Source organism: Mycteria americana, chromosome 2, assembly GCF_035582795.1.
Source record: "Mycteria americana isolate JAX WOST 10 ecotype Jacksonville Zoo and Gardens chromosome 2, USCA_MyAme_1.0, whole genome shotgun sequence".
Lineage (NCBI taxonomy): Eukaryota > Metazoa > Chordata > Aves > Ciconiiformes > Ciconiidae > Mycteria > Mycteria americana.
The window spans coordinates 60,646,600-60,674,209 of record NC_134366.1 but is presented as its reverse complement, the minus strand read 5'-3'; the positions used below and the strand labels follow the sequence as shown (position 1 = coordinate 60,674,209).

The 27,610-nt window shown below is 36.0% G+C and overlaps 1 protein-coding gene across 7 annotated transcripts in view; it reads left to right on the top strand.

Moving 5' to 3' along the window:
- ATP9B (ATPase phospholipid transporting 9B (putative)) overlaps positions 1–27,610 on the top strand; it is a 175,219-nt gene that overhangs the window by 40,237 nt on the left and 107,372 nt on the right. For all 7 annotated transcript variants that reach the window (XM_075493658.1, XM_075493657.1, XM_075493655.1 and 4 more), the window contains 2 exons: positions 3,901–3,959; positions 11,990–12,041. In XM_075493658.1, the coding sequence (XP_075349773.1) occupies positions 3,901–3,959; positions 11,990–12,041 (111 nt within the window). The remainder of the gene's footprint in view (positions 1–3,900; positions 3,960–11,989; positions 12,042–27,610) is intronic.

Sequence of the window (27,610 nt, the reverse complement as noted above, 5' to 3'; positions counted from 1 at the left end):
CTTGAAATTTTAATGTAAGAAAGAATTTCCAAAAGAGGCCAGAAGAGAGGAAATGTCAAGGGGACTGTTTTCTTCCACATTTTTGCAGCATCCAGGAGATTGGGTAAGAAAGAATGAAGGCTTTCCATTTCACCCAAGAAGAGACAGTACACAGAGAAGAGCTAGGAAGCTTCTCTCTAGAGTGTTATATTGGTAATTAAAGACAAACCTCAGTTCACTATGTAAGATGGGGTTTGAAAGAAGGACCTAAGGACAGCACTTGTAGTGAAAGATCAGCATCCTCACCTTGGACTCACTGTAGCTTTAAGCTTTCCCCCACTGCCTGCCTCCCCCACTCCACGGCACTCTCCATTATATTATATATACTGTAATTATGCTGACAACTGAGGCTAATAGATGTCAGGTAAAACTTTCATATGGTCTATACTTGACTCCTTTCCTTCAAGAGTTTTATATTTATGGGTTAGAGACAAGCTCTGTTACCAACTCCAGAAGCAGTACTTCAGATAGTACTCAAGGTACCATGGGTAAGATGTAATAGCAAATTAAAAAGAATTTGAAAATGCTACTCTTGGAAGTTACTGTTCCTTCAGGAGTGGCTTGCACTTGGGTAGTAGAGAAACTTTTTAATGAAAAGAAACAGTCATTTCTGATATAGTATATACCCACATTTTGTTTACTTCACTTCTTAAATTTTTATGTGAAATACTTGTTAGTGCATATGAGATATTGATTAGTTTTTCAAATCATTGCAATTCATTTCAAAAGGCTTTATCCTGGGAGTATAATGAATTACTACAGACACATTTCAATGTTCCAGTTCTGCATAATTCTGCGTATGTTGCTTTAGGCGAAACCCTTGCGCCTTGGTGGACTATAAAGTCTGGATGCGCAGCCACTTCTGACAGTTTTGGACTTTTTATTGGTAATTACACAGATGGTGAAGAGTGTTTTGCTACATAGATGTTTTTAGAGAAAAAATAGTTTGCAGAAATAATTTATGCAGTGAATAACATTCAGTGTCTTTTTTTTTTTCCTCTGAATGCATCTTCACTAAGATGTAGTATTGCATTATTTTAATGTTCTCTGAAGTGGTATCTAATGATTCTCATTTTTGCTAGTCTAAAGGAAAGTGTTATTTGTTGACTTTCCAGAATTTTAAGCCACTTTTTGAACTACTGCCACGTTTTACCATTTAGTTTTTAATGGAATATATCCTGCCATTCAGATTCATTGTAGAATTAATTGTCTTCTATGTCACAGGCCACTTCCTTATGTGTGCGAATACACAGGATGCCCTAGCAAGACATGTTAGTGTGTAATAAAGACAGTATTCTGTAGTGTTATACTAAGCCACCTAGAAAACATTCTGATAAGGAAACTTTTCAGTTCATAATGTGAAATTCCCAGGATTGCTAGACTAAGTAAAAGCAAAGCTGCAGTGTGGGTTCCTGCTGGTATACTTGGCACCAGGAGTCTTTGCTTTTTGTCTGCCCTACATGATGTTGCAAATGAATGTTCTACCTTCTCTTGTCCTCTGAGGCTTAGTGTCTTTTGATCTTTACTGTAGATGCTGTTAGAACATGACTGTGGAAAATTCAATTGTTTAAGTTGATAAAGTTGCTACTAGTTGCACTTGGTTAGCATCTCTGGATGGTTTTGGTCATACATGACTGCATAGGTGGCATAGATCTGAGACTTAATGCAGCTGGTACTAGGATTTTTGTGGCTGTTATTACTATAATCAGTTGATTGACTTGGTTATCACACTGATAAACTGATGAAAATTGTTAGCAGAGGTATTGAAAACAAAATAGGAAATGCTATCCTTTTGGTAAAGCTAACAGACTTAGAAAGCAAACTAAACATTATGATGTTTTTCCAGTATATACTATTCACTTCTAGTCAAAACTTGAGAATTTATAAAGAGAATTCAGAGGCTCGTGCAGTTAAGCAGACTAAGTGTGTTGATTTGGTATCAGACTGTTCTTTTAGTGGTTGAGCTTTAGTATTAGTTACTTTAGATTAAAAAAAATTAAAAATTGTCACTAAATTTCCATAGGTATCTTGAAACTGCTGTAGAGAACTGCACATGTTTCTCACTACAACTTCTTATACCTTGATCTTCTGCTACTCCCTTCACCCTCAAAAATGTGTTATGGCAGAGTTAGGAGTCGGATTGAAGATATGATTTGTTTTATATGTGGGGGTGGGGGGAAGGTGTTCTTGGCAACTGAAAAATTGAACTGGTGTGAAAGATCATTATCAATAACAGGCTGGCTTTCAGAAATAACTTTGCAGACAGGCCAAACAAGTTCTGATTTTCCTCTGACATTGCACATTTCAGAAGTGCTGATGTAATGGAAAATGTATTAAAAATTAGCTATAGGAATACATTTATTATTGACTGAGTTAAACATAAAACAACTGTTACTTTTGCTTGATATGTAATTTTAAAGAGCGAGTACTGAAAATAATTACTCAAACATGAATCTTACTGCCTTTGACTAAATGCACATGTAAGTGCAAGGAGTTTTGTGAGGTTAACTACCTGATTTCTCTTCATTGAGAGTTATGATGAGGAGGTCTCATGGATTTCAAACCTAGCTTAGTTTTTGTTTTATACTTAGCATAACTTTGAGAGATGATAGAATGTGCATTGACAAATCTACTATTCATAATACTTTTGATTAAACTCCAAACTGATTGCTGATCATGCTATGCTTTTGTGGGTCTTCTGTTCTAATTCATTCAGTCTGATTTTTATTTAGAACCTTAGTATCTTACCATGTTTTGACATACTTGTCATCTGATACCTGCTGATCAGATGCCTGTTGCTTGGAATCATGATAGTGTTTCTGATGGGAAAAGATATTTCGTATGGGGGTGTGTTTCAGCTCATCAGGCTGTGTAAATATGTATGTGTTTATATCTTGAGTCAACAGGTTATGAATTTGTCATCTGTTATATCTTGGAAGAGGATATTCATATGTCATGACTTGTTTGTCTACAAGGTTTTTTTTTTGGTTTTGGTTCTTTTTAACTCAGGGAAGCAACTTTTTCTGGAACTGTAGCAAGGACCTGGGACTAGAACTCCTGAATTCTAATGAGATCAACAGTAACTCACTTTGGGCAGTAGCTTAACCTCTCTGTCTCAGTTTTTCAGTCCATCAAATAAGAATCTTAAAACTTAAGTCTTACAGATATTAACCTACAGAACATACAGAAATCAAATTGGTACATGTGCTGTGTATATTTTTGAATGAGTTGTTCACAGCAGTTACTGAATGGGCAGTTCTAGAAAATGAAAAACCTCTATTTCAGCTTTTGATATTTTACTTTTCTAAAATGAAATCTTCAGGCATTTCTTCTGACTTTAGAGAGACTTACCTCTTTTCCACTATAATTGCCAACAAGTGTCAGACAGTGCCAATTACATCAGTAACTTTAGCGGCCAAGCAAAGCTACCTGTTGGTAACTGGGCTGTGACTAACAACTCGTGTGTGAGAATGCTCCATGACTGTAAGCCTAACAACTCTTGACTTGTCAGAAATAGAACTGTTGTCTAGTAGGAGATGTGAAAGACTCCTTTTTCCAATTTTACAACTCTGTTATTGATACTATAGATCAAACTTGAGCATCTTCCATACATATTTTTTTCCTCTAATACTTCTACAATAGCTAACTGGTTACAAAACTAGACTTTTTTTTAACCAGTGAATTATTTATTCAAACAGATGAAATCTATTTATTAATGTGTTCATCAGAGATTTTGTATAAATTGTGACATTTTCACCAAACAATAACGTCTTTACGTATAACTTGCATTCTGGGATTTATATTCTTGTGACTCTTTATTGATGTCTGCCTGAGTTGATTACATTTCTTCTTTTTTTTAAGGTAAAGTGCAAGTTAAGAGTTCAGACATACAAGTTGGAGACCTCATCATAGTGGAAAAGGTTGATACTTTTAAAATATATTTTAGAGATTAAAGATTATTAACGTGCTAATTATCTTCTGAAGAAAAGTATATCAAGGTACTTATCTGTGAAGCACTAACTAGCTAGTATTTTAGTTCAAGTCTTATTTGAGAATCTTCAAGGAAGTCTTATTTTTAGATTAATTATAAGCTTAATTGAATGTAAGCATTTATATTTTATGAATTGGTATATGCTTAAATTTACCTAGTGAAGGTAATACAATTACTGAATTAAATTCTCTGGCTTGTGCTGTGGTGAATGTTCTAAGCTGTCTGATTACTGATACCTTCCTTCTGATGCTCAAATCAGTGTTTTTCTATGTCTGCAGCCTTCAGGGATAAGTTTTATTTATAGATATATTAAAATATGTTTATATAATATAATTATAATATGTATATTATATATAATTAAATAATATAAAAGTTTATATATTTTTTAAAAAGGAGAAAAAGCTTTCCAGTTTGATTGCAAATGGTGAGTGAGAGCTGGGAACTTTTTTCTGTCTATGTTAGTATTGTAATAAAGACAGTGTTGCTTATTTCAGTTGGCTTTCTGGGGTACTAAAATTATTGTGACCTTGAAAGTCAACTTAATTTTCTTGTCAGAGGAAACTATTTTTACTTAAATTCATACTGGAAAGGTGACTCACTTTCTGGGTGCCAGCAAGTGATTCCCATCACACTTTGTATTAAAGAGCTAATCCGTGGACATGTTGGAAGGAGGCACCTCAAGTTGAAGCTTGTATCTACAGCTATGTTTGAAGCGTTGTATGGCAGGTTGCAGCTTGGCAGAATAATCCTTAGTGGTACCTAGTCAGTGACTAGACTTTTCTAAACTTCTTGGTGGTTTTACTCTTATTTAGTGGAGTAAATTACTTCTGATAAAAGAAAACCCTTTAGCAAATATGCCCTCCTGATACATTTTGTGCTTTCTTAACTTGGAGAATTTGGGAAACTCAGAAATTGTTAGTGGATAGAGATGATTTTCTCTTTTCAGCCATGTATAAGAAACCTCTCTTCTGTTTGTTTTGGAAAACTTCTGTTATTTCCTTTCTGTTTCTTCTGTAGTCCAAAGAAAGAACAGTACACCCAAGTTTCACTTGGTTTGCTGCTCTCGGCTTACAATATATGTATTTTCATGTAGTTTGTACTATTTCTTGCCTTTTTTCTTTCTTTTGTCTGCTATCTGTACCTGGTATCTTTTTGGGCCTATCTGAGCAGCATATACTAGCGTAGACAAGATAAGCACTAATATGTCTGGCCTTTATATCTGTTTTGCCTTACGCCCTGCTATCTTAGAGTGCAGGTGGTGTCAGCTTGCAGCTGCTCACTCGTGCCTCTCAGATCATCTAGGAGACTGAGAATGAGATATTTGCTTTGATTTTTATTGGGAAACTTTTTAGGGCTGCCTTAGTCTCTAAACCTGGAATTAGTTATTATAGAACGTAGGGAAGACTCTAGTGGCTACATAGGTAATCTGCCTTCCCTGAAATTTACGGAGATCCATCAGTCTGTTGAATTATGCTAGAATTTGGAAAACTGGAATTACTTTGGGGATCAATTTGTCCTGTATGACGTAGATCAGTAGCATCTATTTCAGCATTATTTGCAGCAGCTTACAGATCACATGGTGTGAGTACCTGAAGTTTCTAATAAAAAAAAGTAATGTTTAAGGATTTAGGGAAATAATGAGTAGAATTCTTTTTGATGAAGATTTTACTCGGGTATCTCAGTAAGATGCATATAACTGTTTGAATGTTGTATTTCAGCTTCAAGCTCCCTCCTGCCCCAGCAGAGCTTTTTATCCTTTTGGCCTAGCTGGGGGTGCCTTCAGACTAATGAAATTAAATGTTTTCTGGTTCTGTTGGGAAGTGTATTTTGTTGGAGCAAGCAGTTTTCAATTTCAGAGAATGACTTTTAAGCCAAAGAACCAGTCGGGAGTGAAATGTTCAATTGCTCACTCTAATGGCAAAGGAACAAGTTAACATTGTATTTGACTGGAAGATGCATCAACAGCATTTCTGCAGTGAAATTAATGACTCATTTGAGCTGAAGATCCATATGTTAACTAGTTACTGCATCACAAATACTAACAACTTAAGAGAAAGGCTTTTTTATATTTAAACCTCGAATATCCTCTGATGATTGTCCTTTTTTTTTTTTTTTAAATAGGCCTGATTAATTTCAAAGCAGCTCTAAGTGACTGCAATGTGCTTAAAACAACTTCTTTCCAATAATATATCTATTGTTTCAACTGAAAATTTTGTAATGCACTAATATTAGGGTAGGAAGAGGCCTGAATAGAAGAAAATATTGCCTGTTTTTAAAAGCTAAAAGACATTTGTATGTTAGCTGAAAAATGGTCCCTTGCCTCGAACAGCCATGCTACTTCCTAGATGTTCTCCTTGGCTTGTGTTAAGATACATTTTTAGTTTCCAGTGGGAGCACAGTTGTGCGTAGTGTTCCTAAATAAGACAATTGAAGGGATGAGTTGATGAGTTCAGATATTGTTATTTAAACACTGTAGCTTACTGACAGTTTGGAATACTTTCATATTAAATACTTTGGAGATGTGAAGAGGGCATAAAACATAGTAACACATTTAGTTAATAATAACAATTCTACTTAACATTTAATAATAACACATAATAGTGTTTTAAAACAGTAATGCTTTCTCTTAAAACTTTGAGAGCTTTTTTTGGACCTGTAAAGGGACACAATTGTTTTTCTTAATCTCAGGTGTAAAGTGAAATTAATCCAATATTTGTAAGGATTGCAGTTAATGCTAGCATGCAGTATTGCACAGCATGCAGATGCAAGAAGACAACTGGGAAGTGCCTCTTCCATTTATAACTCAGAAGCAAGCAGGAATATCTTAGTCAATGAGAAAAGTACATGGTTCATTACATGAATGGAGAAGAAAGGACAGTAAATGCAAAATTCTGAGGGTCTGTAGCTATGGGCAGTTGTAGGGGAATTAGACTGACTAGGGATCTGGAGAAGCTTATGTAAGTAACAATCATGATAATAACATGAGAAAAATGAAAAAGTAATTTGAAAGCCATTAGAAATGGTATTTTTCAAGTGAATACTGTAGCCTGTGTTGCAGGGATGTATAGGGGTGTGTGTGGGTCCAGTCTGGCTAGTATTCCTGGATGGCATGGAGTTAGCCATGGGAACCCAGAAGCTGGGGAAGTACTTACCTTGTGTTGACCATTGTCTTGCCATACTTAGATTTCTAGGAATGAATTTGTAAGTCTGCAGCATAGACAAACACTGAGGGAAATGGAAGCCCTCCTTTCCTGGAGCTCTAATTCTGCCCAGACTTAAGCAAAACAATGTATTCAAGTCATTTTCATGACTTACATATTCAAATTTCAGTATATATCAGTAAACATTTCTAGCTTCATCTCCATGGTAATGGAGATTACATAGTTTCTTCATGGGTTTCTGAATGCTTGAAGTTGTATGTGGTGTCATTTTAACTTGTTCCACTTTGATAAATATGACATGAGAGGGCTAACATGATGACATATTGCTGCTGTTTGTCTGTGACAATGTACAACAGAACTTAATTTGCTCCATAATGAGGTGTTAAAGATTTTTGTAGCATACTTGCCATCTGTTTCTGTATAGTCACTCTTTTATAGTGACTAGGTATGTCTTTGCAGGGGGATCTTTGCTCTCCAGTGTCAGCAGTAATAGTGACAATGGTTTTTTGGTATCTAGTACTCCTGCAGTACCTTTCTGCCCACTTCTAAAATATGGAAAATCTGATGTAAAACAAGATGTCAATCTTAAATACTGTTGTGGTGTGTTTTGGTTTCTGTTTTTGGTTTTTTTTCTCTCCTGAGGGAGAAAGTAAAGAGAAGACAGTCTCTAGCCTTCCCTACGTGGAAGGATACATTCAGATATATTAATGCAGAAAAGCTTACATTATTTTACAGGAAAGAAAAACAAGCAGAGAGAACACATTAAAAAGACATGAAATCAAGATGCATTTTTTCTATTAAAATGTGAAAATGATCACACAACTAATTTGATCGGTCTACAACTTCCTCAAGGGGGCAGCGGGGCGGGAGGTGCTGATCTCCTCTCTCTGGTGACCAGTAATAGGACATAAGGAGATGGAATGAAGCTGCGTCAAGGGAAGTTCAGGTTGGACATTAGGAAAGGGTTCTTCACTGAGGGGGTGGTTGGTCACTGGAACAGGCTCCCCAGGAAAGTGGTCACAGCACCAAGCCTGCCAGTTCAAGGAGTGTCTGGATGATGCTATTAGTCAAATGGTTTAGTTTTAGGTAGTCCTGCAAGGAGCAGGAAGTTGGACTTGATGATCCTTATAGGTCCCTTCCAACTGAGATATTCTGTGATTTTGTCAGGCATAAAGACTTGCATCTTAGATAGCAATTACCAGGTGAATATTTCATTTACTGAATGTGAAACGTGTTCTCTGTGGAAGTTGGTAAGGATTTGTAAAAACCTGTACCTCATTCAGATTATTAGAACTTCTGTTTAATTCAGTATTAGATCATTCGACTGTTACTTTTGCAAAATTTTGGGGTATTGGTCAAGGGTTTTAGCTTGTTTACAAGTAACTGGAAGTTTGTAGGCATGAAGCCAGTAGCCTGAAACTTGGGTAATGGATTTATGCCAGAGCTGGCAGGGAAGCTGCAAAAACGTGTAGCTAATTTATATGAAGACTGGATATCTGTTTAATTGTTATTGTCATTTAAGGAAAGATTTATTTAATTTTGAAGTTGCATTTTCCCTTTCCTCTTTTTTCTTTCCTCTAATAGGTGCATAATAATATATATTAAGGTTAATGTTTTTACTGCAGTTTTTTACAAATCTGAATAGGAGATATTCCTGGTTGAAGCTGGGCTCATGATGGATAATAAAGTTCACTACATGTTTAATTATTTTCTGTTATAAGGCAAGCTTCCAAAAAATGCTGTACTAGCTGCAGTTGCAGGTGAACAGCCTCTTCAAGGTGAATACTGTTGACGTACAAGCACATGGATTTTTAATTCTCTGTGCTTTTACAAATAAATGGGAATTGCTGCAAATCAGGAAGTATCCATGCATGAAAATGCGTAATTTTAAGGTACGAGGAGGTTTTTTTGCTAACCGCATAGGATTTTTAGGCAAACAAGAACATGCATCTTTTTTTTTTTTTTAGTGTTTCCAAACTTGCTCGTTTTCCAAGCATCTTGTTTGCTTGAGATAGTACCATCTCTGTACCCCTTCATGGCCCCTCTACACTGAACTTCCCATCGACAGAGAATACAGTTGCAGTTGCTTCCAGTCCTGCTTCTGAATCAGCGTCCTTGAGAGTATGTTATAGAGAGTGGCAGGAGGTACATCATCAGAGTTTACATCATCTTATTTTGAAAGCTGAGCCCATATAACACAGAATCTGGCAGTTGACTCTGACAGATCTATTCAGATCACACTATTCCAAATGACACCGTTGTGGCTGCATGCTGATCTTGGGCAGGTTTCTTTGGAGTAATGGAAAACTTTGCCTACAGTATCCAGGATGTTTTGTGGTCAGAAATAATACTGCTATATGAGTGTAGCTTCTCAAGAACTAAGGCAAATGTTAGAGCACAGTATTATATATGGGAAAAAGCATCAGCTTCTTTAGTGGTATTGTCTGGTGTAAATACACATTTATTCTCCATTATGAGTGAGACTGTGAATTTTTTCACTCTCTGAACTGATTTTTGTGGATAGTCAGGCACAGTATTTTGAAGGTCCCACATGCTAAGTGTCATACAAAGCAGTGTTTAATTCTTGACGGATGTGTTTTGAGCTGTTTTATTGAAGGGGACTATGAGTGTATGTACTTCTAAGATTTTTTTTCTTCTGACATGCAATGATGAAGGGGAAGTGCTGCCTTCAAAAAAGTAAAAGGTGGAGGGTTAAAAATGAGAAACTCCTTGTTTGGTTTCAAATCAAACCCGTTCGAGAATGCTGGGTTTCTTTCTTTTCAAAGTAGCGTTGTGTTCTTAAATGTTGAGATGGAGGACTGGCTTGACTCAAATGAATCAACACAAACACAGAGGGTTATTTTTGTTCTTCTAGGGCTTTTTGAATGTGTTTGCTGACGCTGTTGTCTGGGCTATTGCCTAGATTCCTGTTGGGATAAGTATGTTCGGAGCTGCTACCTGCTGAATGCACTTGAATTTCATGTAAAGATAATTTTGAATCCATTATGTTTTTCTTTGATAGTTACATCTTTGTAATAACTCATAGAATTAATATCTTCCACTTTGATACAGTGAATCAAAGTATTGTGACTAGGATTACCCTTGTAAAATTTACAGGCGGGATTCTGTATGCTGCGTTCAGTACGTGAGGTGTTCCATTGCTTAATGCCTTGAATTGAAGTTTTCAGGGTAGCTTGACCCCATCTTTCTTCTGTATAAAATAACTAACCAGTTTTCTATAGCTGGTTGTTTGTGTGCAAAATAGAGCCACAATTGAATTATTATTACTGTACTAATTTTGTGGTTTGATTATAATTGAACTGTGAAATAGGGAATAATTGTGTAGTTTTGAAATACTCATATACTGAACATGCTTCTTAACTTTTTATGTTGAGTAAATTCAGTCAGGTTTTTAAGGCTGAAATCCATGAAGTTCATGTTTGCCATGTGGTCAGCTTTGTCAGCTATGTTTATTTTCTTTTCCGCTCAAACAGACAGTTGAGCTCTTAAAAAATAAAAGATGAGCCTTAGGTATGCAGTGGCTTTCAAGGCAATATCAACCAACTATAACGGGAAAATACGGAATTTATTCTCAAATGGAGGTACTTTTTATGTGAAAAATATTTGTGCGTTATATCCTCTTAACAGTAATCTGAAATGAATATTAAGAAATATTTCTTTTATCATGGAACTAGTAAAGCCATTGCTAATAATCCACTGGGATTTCTTAATTGGTTAAAGGTGAATTTTTGTGTTTAGCTTCAGTATCAAATAGTACGGCATGTGGCATACTGGACATAAGTTGTGATGGAAGAAACTGCAATTCAGTACAGTATCTTCTCTTGTTGCTCTGTCCACTGTTCACTCTGGTCCCTGTCAGCTTAGTCTGTTGCTTTTTTCCTTTCCAGTCCTGTATCACTTTCAGGTTTTGACACATTGGTTATTTTTACTTCCCCCAGTTTTTCATTCTTAAACCGTATGTTGGCAATGTGTAACTGGTGCTGGTCAATGCCTTGTGAACAAGTGGTGGGAGAGCTAGGGATGTGGGTAGTCATGTGGTAGATAGCATGTGTGTGGGAGGGTGGTATTGTTCATTTTGTTTAATCTGCAAAAGCTTAGATTGGCCTTTCTGTGGTCAACAAAAAATTGAAAATGTGATTTGATACAGATAGCTCTGTGCTTGGAAGGGAAATGGCAGAACAGGTGTGCAGATGCACCTGACTGTGCATATGGCTCTATGCCTTAGATACTGAGGAAGAAATTCTATTCATTTTTGTCTTTGTAAAGGAGAGGTTTATAGATATGTGAAATAGGAAAATGCTGTTCCCTGGCTTGCTGTTTCCTCTCTCCTTAGGAGAGAGGAGACTACTTGGTATACATAATGTTTGCAACTTGAGTGCCAAGACAGATGTTTTGAATTTCACTGTTTTTTCTATTACATATATTAACTGAGTGTCAGAGTTTTGCTCCATGAAATTATTTTTGAAAATTATTTCAATTAGATATTTCTATTTCCAAACTACTGTTTTCAGTCAAGAAAATGTAAATCCGTTGTAGTTCTTCAGGTATTTATGATTCACTTATAAGGATTAGCTGTTGTTGCTTATTGTATAATTTTTTGAAAATATTGATTTCTGAATTGCAAATGCTGAATGTAAAGTACTGTGAGAAATCCTATTTTAATTGAGTTTTAATCCAAGTGTGACCTTTTGGTGATAGATCTTACTGGACATTTGATTGGAACTCACTTTTTTTTTCCTACTTACAAAAAATATACCTTTTTTTCCCCTCTCCTCAGAATCAACGAATCCCATCTGACATGGTGTTTCTCAGAACATCGGAAAAAACTGGTATGTTTTGATAATTCAGATTGGTTATGTGATAAGTTTGTGGTTGCAGTAAAATTTTAGATTGTGCATTGTGGCCAATTTGAAGTGGTCAAATAGATTGATGTTAGGACATCTACCTTCATGAGTTTAATGGGAGGGGGTCCATGTGTGAGAAATACAGTCTGCTTGGGCAGTAAAACAGGAGAAATCTTACTGTGAACATGAGACCTTTATAGGTATGTTCCTCTAAATAGATGATTTTTATGAATTGTTATAACAAAATGTTTAGGTAAAGCAAATATTAAGACTGCTTTATATTTAAAAGACTGTACTTGTTTAATATGACTTAACACTATTTTAAATGATTGATGACTAATCATTATCTTGCAACACACATTTAAATACCATCTGATTGTATTTCAGTTATTAAATTGAAAAGAACTGAAATCTGAACCTACTAATATGTGATTAAAGTTTTTTTTTTTTTTTTTAAATCTATTACAATGATCTAAAACCCTGAAATAACTGAATTTTTTTACTTGGAAATAATACTGCCTTTTTGGTCAGTGACAAAAAAACCCAACGATTTTCTTGAGTGAGAGAAAGAAAAGTACTTCTCATTAGCTCTGTTTCTCTTCACATGGTGATAGGGGAGTACTCTTAATCTTTGAGAAACAAATATCTCGTTTATAGGAACCCTATAAATTATAGCTGTTTTGATTAAAGTTTAGAAATTACTATTGGATGTACAAGGTTCAAATACTATAACTCAAATGAGTTTCCCTCCTTTATATTACCGTTTCTCTTCAGATCCTGAAGAACAGTCTGATATTTGTCAGACAGCACTAAATTTCACAAAGCTAATAGCTGTGATATTGGTAAACCCTGTATTAGTGGCACTTGGTATTTCACTGTGGCACTGGAGTTCTATCATATATTTCAGATAAAAGGCTAAATTTGCAGAGATCATTTGCAAGAGAAGACAAAAATATTTCTGATAGCCTACAGAACACTACTAGAGCTATATGTTTGCCAAAAGACGAAGTTGTTACTGTACAGCTACTGTGTCTTGCTAATGACTTTCAAATGCTGATTAGATGCTATAGATCATCTATAACTGTTCTGGATTGACAAAGTTTCCTGAGAGTCTGTATATAAGCTCCATCTTAGTTAATTTTTATATACAATTCTGCTGCACATGGAATGTGATTTTTAACATTGAAAATGCACATTCTGTAAGTGTGCAACAGGTTAACTATTTATATTGGCGTTGCACTTCTTTAAAAACAACCAAACAACCCCCCCTCCCCCCCCCCCCCAAATCCCCTGAACTTCAAGCATATGGCAGTAATTGTTTTTTGACTAAAGAGTGAACACATACATCTGTAATTGTTTCTTCCTAGATGTTGCATTTTGACTGATTTATGGTTTAATTTATAGTTGACACTTTAAGTACCTTGTAAAATACGTTTGCTTTTGCATGGTTTTATGTTCTATATGTAATTTTATTTTATCTTCTGTGCAATAAAACAGTTTAACTATAACTTGTTACTATGAGTCTATAAAGAGTAAAGCGAAGAGTTTGAACTAATCTTAAAATTCAGCCCACCCTGTAAGCTACTTTTGGGGCAAAGTACTATTTTCCAGCTTCAATATTTACGCTACATATTAATGTTATCTGCGGCACTGTAATATCCTATATCTTCAGTCGAAAAAGAAGCAGTTTGAGTTATAAATGGGTAGTTTACAAAGTTCAGCCTAAAACTATTCTGGCTTCTCATGCAAGTGTGGTACCATGGAAGAAATGAGACAGTGGCATGTGCTTGTTTTAATCCCCTTCCACTTCCCACCCACCCCCCAAATGCACTTTTAGGAATGTTGAGGTTTTTTAGGATACTTTTAACTCTACATAGCAGAAGCTGAATTTCAGGGAATCAAGTTTATTTTGATAAAACTGAATTCTTATTAGATGTCTTTTTTTTTTTACTTGATCAGATACATTGTCTTTTAGCTAGATTGATATCTTCATATAATCTGATATAATGACTTGATGCTAATTGTGTACATGTATCTAATTTCTAAGATTCCTATGGGGTTTTTTTAATCAGACTTTTAGAAAAGTTAATCTAAAGACTAATGTGGGTGAGTCTTTGTTTTGTATTCATGATTGACAGTCTGTAACATTGGTATTCCTCTCTTTCATGAATGGAGGCAGCTAGATGGGTGTTTGAGTTTAGAGTTAGGATTACTTTCTGGGGGGATGGAGCAGGTGGAAATCCTCAGATGTGAATTCTTTGCTGCTGTCAGGCTCCCCGTATAACAGAGGTTTCCGCAAGATCTTCACTGGCTTCCCAAATAAATAAATAAAAAAAGGGGAAAAGATTAGAGCAAAAAACTCTGGAATAATATCTTGGTTTTATACCTATATTTAAGAAGGGAGGGGGGGAAGGTTAAGGCTGGATCTTGTTTTGGCTCATTACTTATGGCAGAGATGACAAGCAATTTGGAAGATTTGTCCCATTTATCAGCCTTCCACCAGATTAAAGGAAACATTCATGCTGAGCTGGCTGCAAAAGGTGGTTTAAAGGTTATTTTCATTTGGTGTATAAGTAGGCATTATGCCAAAAACAACTGACTACCTTAGTGGAAAGCTGTTATGCAAATGTAGGCGAGATCTGTGTTACACCAATGGAAAGCTTCCTTGCTCAAATTAAGCTAGATCCTAAGTGGCCTTTAACATAGTTTTCAGGTTCTTTTTTAAATTGCTTGGCATGCTCTGTACGTTTTGTTTGTCTATATGCCATCTCAATCATAGATCGAAAGGTAGACAGGGCATTCCAGACATCATCGCATAACTTAATAATTGTCTACAGGAACTGCCAACTGAAGCAGGTATTAATGACTTCAACAGTATGGGAGTATTATCAAAGATCCTATGTTTGTAAAAGAAGAAAAATATCAAAGATAAACTCTTTCCTTCTCTAAGCTAAAATCCTTGTCTTCCACCTTGGCTGTGCCTTGTGTTGGTACCTTGGTTGTGCATTTTGTTGGTTCAGTGACCAGCTTCTGATCCAGGTGCTAACACACAAAGGTGTTCTGAGATGAACTGGAACTGGTCCTCCGTGAAAATCTGGTGCATGTCTTTATAAGACTCAGTATCTCTGGAATATATGTGGTCTGTTAACTTTCAAATGTGAAATTCTGAGAGGAACACAAATTGGATAGGGTGGCTACAGTGTCAAAAAAGAGTGAATGAAGCTTAATTTTTTTTCCTTCGAACTTTTCATTTACCGACCTCCAGTAACCTCAAATTCTTATTATTCATGGGGCAAAAGCTGGCATATGTAGTGGCTGGTTCTGAGCTAAGCACATGTTGATTTTTTTGCTATCAATTTTTGCTAGGTCGTAGAAGAGATGACTGCTGGAGCCAACAGCTTGGCTTTTCTCTTGTTCTTGTGGCTCTTTCGTCCTCTCATTTTTCACAAAAATTCAAGGAAATTCATATCCTTGAGATCTTTGGTCTGCCATACTTGGTTGAAATTTGCCCCAAGTTGAAAGTTACTGAGAGAAAGATGGCATGGCAGAATAGTATTGTATGTGAAAATAGGGCTAAGTGGGCTATTTGCTAAAGCCTTGGCAGCTGGAAAAAGTTTTACAAACTTCTAAAAGTTTGTAAAAACTGTAAAGGTAGAAGTCTAATAAAATAAGGTCCACAAATGCATTTTAATACATCAGCTGCTGTAGACTTCTCAGCAGCTACCAAACTGGCAAAAGATTTTTTTTTTTTTTTTGTTAGAGGTGATACTCTAGAGAGAGCAACTCCCACTGACTGATCAGTTCCACTGCTGTCAAGCATGCTGTCATGCACAAATCGTCATCATAAAACAATTTTGTTATTGTATGTCTTTAAATCCAGTGTATAGTAATTTACTGGTGTGGACATTCCAAAATACTGTATGTCTACCACTACAGCTGTGCAATGGAAGCAATAGGGAAAGGGGAAACCATTTACAAATTATCACAATCCTTTGATTGTGAAGAACCTTTAATTCCTTGCAAGGTAATGCCAGTTGCACAATTGTAAGTTACATCTGGTATTTTTCAGGCCTGCATTACATTGTTTTGGTCTTAACCTGTGTGAGTACTTTAGATGGTATCTCAGAATCACAGAATGGTTGAGGTTGGAAGGGATCTCTAGGTATCATCTGGTCCAACACCCCTGCTCAAGCTGGGCCACCTAGAGCTGGTTGCCCAGGACCGTGTCCAGACAGCTTTTAAACATCTCCAAGGAGGGAAATTCCACAGCCTCTCTGGGCAAGCTGTGCCAGCACTTGGTTATCCTCACAGTTAAAAAATAATAATTCTTGTTTCCTGATGTTCAGAGGGAACCTCCTGTGTTTTAGTTTGTGCCCATTGCCTCTGGTCCTGTCACTGGGCACCACTGAAAAGAGCCCGGCTCAGTCTGTGCACCCTCCTTCCAGGTATTTATAGACATTAATAGGATTCTCCCTGAGCCTTGTCTTCTCCAGGCTGAGCAGTCCCAGCTCTCTCAGACTTTCCTCACATGTGAGATGCTCCAGTCCATCATCTTCATGGCCCTCTGTTGGACCTTCTCCAGTATGTCCATATTACTCATACTGAGGAGCCCAGAAATGGACACAGGAGTCTAGTGTGTGGCCTCACGAGTGCTGAGTAGAGGGGAAGGATCACCCCCACCACACTGCTGGCAATGCTTTGCCTAACGCAGCCCAGGATACTGGTAGCCTTTTCTGCTGCAAGGGCATGTTGCTGGCTCGTGTTCAACCTGGCGTCCACCAGGATCCCCAGGTCCTTTTCTGCCAAGCTCGTTTCCAGCTGGGTGGCCCCCCAGCATATACTGGTGTGTGGGGTTGTTCCTCACCAGGTGCAGGATTGTGCACCATTTCTTGTTGAACGTTGAGGTTTTTGTCAGCTTGTTTCTCCAGCCTGTTGAGGTCCCTCTGGATATCCCCCATTACATAGATCAGTTTTTTGAATTTCACTTACAAAACTCCTTAAAAATGGTATATTTACTCAGGCTTAAATTAGTAGTCGCAAAAATGTTTGTTTTTTTCAGAACTGTAACAAAAAGAGCAGTCTCACTTGTATTAAAATTTGTAGTTAAGAGTTTTCAGGATTCTTTACTTGTAAGTACTTTAACAGCAAAGGTATGAGTAAAATGTGGGAATAAAACAGGAAAATAGTTTTTCTTTTGAGGGTTTGTAGCAATTCATTTCTGTAGCAATATAACTGACTCAGATGTGATGTGTTTTTAAAATTTTAACCATTTTACTGGCATAAACCATGCAATGCAAGTACAGGTGAGGTCATCATTCATATAGCTTGATTTGCTGTTGGAAGGAGCTCTGAGTAAACTAGTAAAGGCTTACTCCAGAGTCTACCTTCTCAAACAAAGTCCGCTAATTAAAGAAAAGAGTTATTTTGAAAATGATGAATTCTTAAGCATGTCTCCACAGAAAGCGAGCATTGTGCTGGCAAGTATGTTTTACTTGTTTAAAAGGTCTAGTTTTGTAGATCTGAAAATGCAAGTATTAGAACATTTGTGTCTTAATATGAAACCCCAAACTCAGTGCAAGTAAAAATATAATAAAGATGATGCAAAGTAGTATCTATTTATTCTGGAAAGTTAGGAATAAGTGTTCTCCAAACAACTTATTTGTCTGGGCCCCAGCCTGTTCTGGAACTTCAGATATTTGAAAATCAAACCAGAGGAAAAAAAATGTCAGTTTGGAATTCAGTTGCGCAACTGATGTCACTTTTTATCTCTCTATAAAACCAACTACTGCAGAATAATAAGGCTGAGGGAGTCACATTTCGCACACATTCTGGAATTTTCTATTATGTTTAGAAAGCAAGCGTTATAAAACCTACCTGTCTGGGAACTAAAATGCTTTGAAAATCTATTGCTATAGAGAATGATAAATGACTAGAGTTAAGTTTTGCACATATGGCCAGATAAAAGTTTATCTTCAGGGCATGAGTAGCTGCCGACAATCTGTCCAAACCACTTTAATCTGTTTCTATACTTCAGTTCCTATTCCTTTTTTAACATTTGATTTAACTCAGGCTTGAAATGTTTTGGTATCTACTTTAAGCCACTGAGTAATACTGATTCTATCTAATCAGCTACTTTTTTAAGATACAGTCAGATAGTATGAGTGTTCTGTGGTGGAAGGAGGTGGTCTCGGCAGGCATTAAGCTCCTGATAGTATTGTGCTCTCTATATTATTGATGTAAAATTACACAGTAAAATGTTATTAGAAGACATGATCATATATTTCATTCCCTAATTATTTTCTTTTATTTTCTGTGCATACTTGGGAGACTAGCACAATGCATGTGTTTCATTAGATTTGCAGCAAAATAAGCAGTAACAAAGAAATATTTACTACTTATTTAGGTTTTGTATTTAAAAAAAAAAAAGACTAGTAAGAGTTGAAAAAGTTTATCTGTAAGGAGGCTGTATATTGTATTAGGCATAAATTTGCCTGTTCCTGCTCTCCAGTGATAATGCACTTCCCCAGAATTTCAGGGCATTTGTTGGCTTGGCTGGAGTAGCAGTCTGAATATGTTGAAATCCAAAACAGTTCTCCCAGTTTTGGGAAACAGCTTAGAAAAGCTGAAAGTGAGAATCATCAAAGCAGATCTCAGAGGCAGGGTAAGTCAGGCAAACAAACTAGATGTATGTTTATAACTGATAGACTGTGGATATGTTGTCAAAGGCTTTGGAAATAAAAGACAAAGAAATTAGTCTTGCAGAAGTTAGGTTCAAGAATTCCTTGCGTAGAAGCAGTTTATAATGTTTCCTGTAAAGTATCTGTTCATAAGATTGATGCCATGCATTATGGTTTTTTTAGACAGTCAACTTTTTCTTCTGTTAGATTGTTTAATTTGGGTTTTTTTTTCTTTTCTTACCTGAAGGCTTTACTAGGCAAGCTGTTAACACTAACTTGATAATTCTTTGAAACGATTGGAAAACATCTCGTGGTGGTCCTCATCTTTATAGGCTATACAGAAATTCCTTTTTCATAATAAAGTTCCGATTCTTAGGTCTAATGAGGAGTGATCTTGCAGTAGTTTTAAAGTTGTCTCACTAAAAATTTAGAAATGATCCTCAAATCAATCTTAATGTATTCATAAGGAGAGGATGGCTTGCACATGTTAATCTAATTCTGACTTTCATATGGGGCTTGAGGTGTGTGGCTGGCTGGAGTTAGAATGGAAGTCTGTGTAGACTTGAACTACCTTAGTCTAGCAGCTCTCTTTCCAGTGGTAGAAAACCTAATGTGGAGCAACCTGCCTTGTCAGGAGAACACAGCTGAGGAGGGCACTGCGTTCTCCTTACAAGTGCTATGGCCCATGTTGCCATGTTGTCATTGCTCTTGGTACATATGAAGGGTAAATGAAATCTAGCTCAAATACTTAACTTCTTCAGTTACAGTTCTGATTGCAGGTGTCGATGTAGCTTTGCACATCCTTCCTCTGTCTGTCAAGTAAAAAGAAACTGGAAAAAACAGAAATCCTCTGCTTTTTGCTGTAATGAAGTCCAGTGATAAATCTTTGCAGCTGGGCCTGTTGTGTCTTCCCAGGCTCCTGTTTGGTAAAGGAGAAAGTGCTTTTCCCTCCTAAATTTTTAACCAAAGATTTATCCTCTTGTTTTTCACATGCCTATGGTAATCTGATGGCTTTGTCAACTCCTTTGACTTGTACTTTTCTGTGTTTAAGCTTTATGAGATACCAAGGCTTTGATTCCTGCTCCTCCTAATTTAGTTAGTGGTATGTCCTTCAAGTTGATTACTATTGCCACTGCTAAAATCTTCAAGACTAAACATGCTTTCAGTGGATTCTGGTATATTTGGCCATACACTTTTCTCAGCCTCCTTTGTTTGCTTCTGAGCTCTGCTTTCATCAAGGGAGAAAATGCTCCTTAAGTCAGCTACAAGCACTCTTCTTTGACGTGTATATGCATATGTATTTTTGGTATTATTGGTCTTTAGGAATATGTAAGGGCATTAGGGAGGTTGATGGGGAGAGCAAATTCTGCTGTGCTGTCAGAGCTCTCAAATCAAGGAGCCTGTTTAGTCAATATTCTTAAAATATTTTGAATGTTTTGAACCTTTACTTGTGGCATTGATGTTAATGTGTGCTTTGCATTAGGATCAGAAAAGTGATTGAATTGATTTTGATTTTTCTACTGAAATTTAGGCCAAAAAAAGAAGGAAAGCCAGTTAAAAAGACCTAATTCCTGATTCCATTTCTGTTACGATAGGCAGCAATTTAATGATTGTCCTGTATAATTACTGCATATCTGACTGTACATTGTAAGAAGGATCCTATTGAATCTTTAAGCAAACATGCAGTACTTGCACTTACAGTAATTCTCATAATACATTTTAAATAAGAACCGGCTTTCCAATTGTAAACCAGAATGTTTTCCTGTGAGGGCCAAATGAGCACTGTGTGTTAAGGACAGATAAATGAAAAATGAGAGCTGAACTCAGTACTTAGACCAGAATAATGATTCAAATAATGGTAAGATATCAAAATGGATGGTATTTCTGGAATAGCACTTATGGAATAGCATCCGTGTTAGACGATTTTCCTGTTTTAGTGGGGCCTTAAAGTGGTTTGCAGTGGAGCCACTTTTGTGTTAAAAGACTGTAACATCTCTGATTGCAAAAGGTTCAGTTTCATCCCTTTTACCTGTCCAGATGTGCAACATACTTTGTATCAAAGTAGTCTGTAATCTCAGTGAAATTAGTTTGCTGTGGTAGGTTACACTAGGTAGGGTTTTTCTCCTACTGTGTTACAATTACTTCTTCTGGAAAATATTTTCATCCTTAATTCATTTGAAGGAAGATGTACCATCTACTGCTTGTTGAGAAACATGCTTTTAATGCTATCATATGTAGTAAATATGACTAATAAGTTGAAACTGTGAACAAAATTGGTTTACAAATGAATAAGCAAGGCTGAAAATATTCTCAAGATTCTTGGATTTTAATCAGACGATGTGTTTGGATCATTCATGGACAGATCACCACAGGTTACTCCAGTTCTAAATGTTAAAAACAACTAGAATAGCAGACTAAGCAAATGCACAAACAGGGAGTAGCGTCAGTGAAAAATATTCTGGTGATTGTATAAAATGTAATGGTAAAGCTGACATCTGCCAAGTACCATACTGATTTTCATACCATTATAAAGTGGTATTCTGGCCTCCACTTTTTTTGGTCTGAAAAGCAAGAATTTTTCAGTGTTCTAAGCATTCTGTATGCCAGAGTTTTTTATTTAGTCATTAAACTGAAGACGTAAATAATTCACATTATCTTTTTTCTGTATCACTGGGTTTCTCCAAAAAGAGATTACTAATATACATCAGAAGAATAATGGACCAAAGTGGTGTATCAAATCCTATTAAATGGAGAAGATAAATTGATGCTTTTGAGTATCCTTCTGTATACCTCAAAATAATATAAATCAGAAAGTTAAAATAAGACTGTGAATATGAATGTAGATGTGGGGTTTTTTTGGTTTTGCTTGGAACATTGTTTGCTACATATAAGAGAATTCCATAATGTTTTTAATAAAAACAGAGATAAAAATTCCTAAAACGTACTGAATCAATACAGCAATTCAAAAAAGATGCAGTGTGATCAAGCTTGGATTAAAAGCATCTGTGTGCTTGTCAATAAGGAACTGTGATGAGTTTGGGGGTATCATATTGACTGTGTATTAATACATGGTATCCTATAAGACCATCAGCTGATTGTTTAGAATGTAAATGAATCTGTTGATGGATCTTGTGACTGATGGCTTAAATTCCAATTAATCAATTGCTTCATCGGTTTCTTAATTCAGATCAAATATCTCAAGTACACACAGTTCTTTAATGGTCTTAAGAGAAATTAATGCTTTAAAACTAATTTAATCAGTCTTGTATAAATGCCACTACATTTTTTGATTGCATCCTATGTGATGGCATTGTAGCTTAAATGTTTGGGATCTTTCAGGTCTCTTGGGTTTTTTTCCTCCTTAGAAGTTATCATAATTAAAAGCTGCTTGTTATAGTGGTGAATGAAACTCTGTACTCCAACATGTCATCTTGGTGCTGCTATTCATCTAGTCATCAGTTTAAAATTTTCATGCACATAGTCACTTAAGTAATATAATAATTTAAAAATTAAGTTGTTCCTGAATGATCTGGTGTTAGGTGTGCAAAGTCAAAGTCCATTTTTCTTTTGTTGGATATATTCTAGTAACCCATCTTTTTCAGTGCTTTTGGCTTAAAGCAGGAAGGCTGGTAATATTACCAGACAATATATAGCTGTTTATGACACCACAGTTCCATGTGCCCTGTTTCACAGTGACCCATCAATTAATTCATCAACACTTGATGCAGGCTCTTCACTGTGACACTTACACTGGTTGATCTTAATTTGATTGCCATTAAAACCTTCCTTTCCTGACAACTGTTGTCAATTATACAAAATAAAATCAAGTATTCATAAGTAGGCTGTAATAGGATATATGCAGGCAGATTTAATAATTCAGTTTTGCTGAGGCTTGAAAGGCATTAGTTGTAGCTGTTGTTCTCATTTGTAAAAAATTCATTGGATACAGCTCTTGAGAGAGAAGGCAGACATAATTTTATTTATTTAGAGTTGACTGAGAAGAACCCAGACATGTAGCGCTGGTTTAGCATTATCTCTGTTTAAGAATAACTGACATGAATTCTTATCAGTTACATATTATAGAAAGTAAATGTAATTTAATTTTACAATTTTTTTTTGACTAATTTAAGTTCACACACTCTACTGTTGTTTTTCAATGAAATGCCTGTAATGGAGTGTGGAATTCAACCCTGCATTTATGCAGACAAAACAATACCTTTTCAAGACTGGAGTGCTTAGTCTTTAATATGCTTGTAAAATACGCATATTCCTGCATATCTGCTATATACAACTAAATTATAGTTGCTTCCCTCTGATGCTTCACTTCAGCACCGTATAACATTAAAATGTGTGCTATAGCATATTTGAATTATACCTACAAGTTCTCTTTAGTGCTTACTGGCAAGTCTCTTTTTTTTTAAGCTTGCTAATATTTGGCAAAAAAATTGCAAGCAGAAAACTGTTAACTTTAATGTTCTCCAAGAGAAAGTTAAATACGGTTTTCAGAACTTCTGTGTTGTTGATTGGCTTCTTATGTACTATTCTTTACTGTGTATACTGATGTTTGTAACAAATACTGTGTGTGGGTTGACTGTTAACACTCTGTGGAAGGGATTTGAATGTACTTGTGAAATCTAAAATTGGAAATCTTTAAAAAAATAATTTAACTTGTAAAATGCTGACTAAATAGGTGTAGTTGAAGACGATCTGCTGTTAAGTGATTGCTCAAAGCAAGAGCAGAAAAAGTGAAGGACAGACATGTGGAAGTATTTTTATAATGATGTATCATTCACTTTGTCATTTTTTTAATGCTAGTCAGAATAAGTTATTCCTTAGGGTTTTTTTCCCCTGAATTCAGAATCTTCTCTCTTCTGTCTCATCTCATGACTTAGACCTTCTTTCTCAGATTCTTCTTCCAGGCTGGGAACTGGGAGTGGGGAAATGAAAATTAAGTTCTGGATACAGGACAAGTGGAATAGTTTAGTTTCTTGTGGCAAGAAAACCATCTTAATTTCTCATCTTGCTATTAGTCAAGAAACCTGGACAGTCCTGGAAAGCAAGTGCTTTAAGTATTAGCATACTCTTCCACCTTCTCTTTCTATAAAACAAAGCTGGTAGACTTCATGAACAAGAAGGAAGCAGGGAGGAAGCTCTGCCTTTCCATGATGCCACTCTACCTAAACTTTTCCTTACCATTTTCATAATGTGATTTGTAGGGAATTTCCATGAGTTGATGCATGCGTTTTGAGGTATTTGGATTCAATTATCCACTCTTGGATTATTAAAGAATATTATTGTCTAACAAAGAACATGAGGCCATATTTGTATAACTGGTAGGATATTCTGCTTCTGTCTGATTATTTTAGGGCACTATTAGGCTACTGAGAAAAGTTCTCTTGTAGTTAGTATTAATTAATTAGTTCACGTGCTGTGTGATGGCACTCGGGATGATCTGCTCCATCAGCTTTCCCGGTGCCGAGGTCAGGCTGACAGACCTGTAGTTCCCCGGATCCTCTTTCCGGCCCTTCTGGTAGATGGGTGTCCCATTTGCTAGCCTCCAGTCAACTGGGACCTCCTTAGTTAGCCAGGACTGCTGATAAAGGATTGAAAATGGCTTGGTGAGCACTTCTGCCAGCTCCCTCAGTACCCTTGGGTGGATCCCATTCAGCCCCATAGGCTTGTGAGTGTCTAAGTGGTGTAGCAGGATGCTAACCATTTCCCCTTGGATCATGGGGGCTCCATTCTGGTCCCTGTCCCTATCTTGCAGCTCAGGGGGCTGGGTACCCAGACAACAACAGGTCTTACTATTAAAGACTGAGGTAAAGAAGGTATTAAGTACCTCAGCCTTTTCCTCATCCTTCGTCACTATCTCGATGTAATTCAGATAATTTGAACGATTTTTTTGTTTGTTTCTTCATTATAGCCTTCCATGAAAATCAGGTGATGCAATTTTATATAGAATAATTTAAATTATTTTCCTTTTGCCAAGTAGATTGCTCTTAATCTGTCAATACTGCTATTTTGGGTTTCTTGTGTTAACAACACTTTCTTTAAAAACTACTTGGTAAACAGGCTGAATAGTAAGCTAGTTGTTCTAAGGAGAATTATCCATCTTTCTGCTTATCAGAAACAACAACATTTCCAAATGAAATAAACTAGGAATAAATAAATTATTTAATACACAACAATTTTTCTCTTCTGAGGGATTTATTTTAAAAACCCTGTAAGCTAGAATATATTTAAGAAAATATGTAACATCCCAAGTAATAGCTTGTTTTCAGAAGCCTGTATTAAAAACTGTAATTACTACTCAGAAGTGTGTATATAAAATTTAAGTGCTTGGTGGTAGCACAAGTTTATGTACATTACTATAATTTCAGGACATTAAGGATGTCTACACATAAAGAAATTAATGCATAAAATATGAATAGCGAGTTTGGTAGTATAAAAAAATACAAGATTTGGCTATCTGATGATGATGCATAGTATTAATTAAGAGAAAGCTTATGATGTAATTGGTTTTTACTTCATTAAGAAGCTTCCCTTTCTGGGAGGATTTCCCCCCCTCCCCCCCCCTTTTTTTTTTTTTTTAAAGTTTAAGGCTAAATTATGACCAGTGTTTTCCAAGCACAACCTGTATTTAGTTTGAAAATTTTTGTTTGGGGCCTTTTTCTTCAGTATTTCTGAAGGTACGGGCAGGCCCAGGCCCACAAAAGAGGTCACTGATGTGATACACATGTAAGTGTAAACCATTCCCAGAAGCATTTGACATATACATGTCCTGCATGTATGCTCTGAGTAAAGGCTTAAGTCCAGCACACACTGAGTAAGTAGGATTCTTCCTGCTTACTCTGTATTTAGCACAGTACCTTTGTTTGATAAATCTAGGCCAGGCATATCATAGCTCTAAATTTGCCTTCACAGATGAGCTTTTGTATCTCTGTTTCAAAACACTGTAAACACTACTGAAATAAACGTTATTTTTGTTCAATATTCTATTAACACAGAAAATAGCTATTAAAAAAGATGGGGTTTTATTCATAGTATCTCAAATAACCATAAACAAGAAGTCTGTCTGTTTATAATTAGCAATGTATCCTTATATTTTAAAGTTACATAGTTACTTCAGGTTCTTAAAATGGTTTTCATCCTTTGTATTGCAGGTGCTGCTTTTCCACAGAAAAGCTATCTTAGGGTAAATTCTGGACAGGCCTCAAACAGTTGAGCTTTTGCTAAAACAAAAAAAATAGAATTGTAGTCCTAGGACTTCCCTAAACATACAAGTTTCACAGATTTCAAATGAAATGGTTTTAAAGATCAGTTTAGTTGCACTTGGGCAGCACCTTGCATGGACATGCTCTAAATTGATTTATGCCTGTCTTCAACTGATTAGGCTAAATGAATATTACATAGTTGTAAATTAGTTTAAATGTGCTCATGTGAAGTTTGGACCACTTTTGATAAATGATTAAACTGTTTAAACACAGTGTCATTTTCTTAAATCAACCCTTAATTTCTCATTTGGATCATTCCAAAATTTTCACTGTAAAGACAGAAATGTCCGACATGTTCACAATGTTCAACTTTGTCCACTAATCTTGAATGGCTGTGCATTGTTATGGGAAATGAGCATCTGAGTGCCCTCACTTTATGAAGTAAAAAGTTTAATTTTATTAATTCTCCTTTATATGTAGCCTTATGAAAATTTCTTATGTTTGGTGTGGCTTTTCTTTTCTCTTTTTTTTTTTTTTTTTTGTAGACAGCTATGCTTTGATTGGGAAATATTTAAAATACTTCATGACTTTTCCTTTAAGCAGCATAGAGCTTAAAAATAATTTGATTCTCTATGTGCTGTAAAATAATTGCCAGGTTCAAGAGTTATCACTGAATTCAGAGGGAATAGCAATTCCTGACATCTGTATAGGTGTGTTTTTCCTGGCAAGTCATATTCAGGTTAGAAATGTAAGAGATTTTTAACACTGACCTAAAGCATTCTGTTAAAGTACATAACAATTTTTTACTACATTTGTAGGGTTTTTTGTTGTTGTCTTGTTATTTGGTGGTGGTGGTGGGGGTTTGTTGTGGGTTTTTTTGGTTGTTTTTTTTGTTGTTGTTGTGGGTTTTGTTTTGTGGGTTTTTTTTTTAATTTTGTGATTTGGAAGTTAGGGGGCAATGCTTCCAAGCATTTCAAAATGGAGCAGTTACAATAGCTATTTTTTCAGAAGACTTTGATTTTTAGAAGTTTTATGTACTGCTGACTCAAATACCTTCCAAAGGTAAAGTACATGTGACTTCCATGCAATACACAGTGGGGAATATTTAGGTTTTTTACAGGTCCAAGGGCTTGGTAGGGGTGAAGAGTTGTTTTTATACATTGTTTCTAATTACATGTTTAATCTCCCATTTTTATAGCATACTTAAGCCAGGTTTAAAAACAGTGTCTCATAGTATAATTAAATTCCTTAGTCAAACCTGCTGTAGTATTTGAGGTAGAGAAGAGGATTGTATTGTTTCAGTTTTGCTGTTGTGATCACTATTGAAAGCTGACTTGGCAGAAAGCAGTCCCTTTTTCTGGATAAAAGGGAAACAGGCTATGAGATAAGTTATTGATGAAATTAACTGCTGAAGTGGAGAGGAAATGCAGCTGGCCAATACATGTCATAGTGTGAGCTCTATTAAATGAATATATGTGCAGTCAACCATTCACAGGAGCCACACTGGTCTTGAACTGCATTGATCTATAGTATAATTCTAAATGAAATTGATGGAAGAGAGCAACCATTGACAGGAAGGGTAAAGAGAACCATGAAATGTCTTGTACAGGAAAAGTATGATGGAAAGTAGGCTCATCTATGCCATGGATAGAAAGTGTGGTGA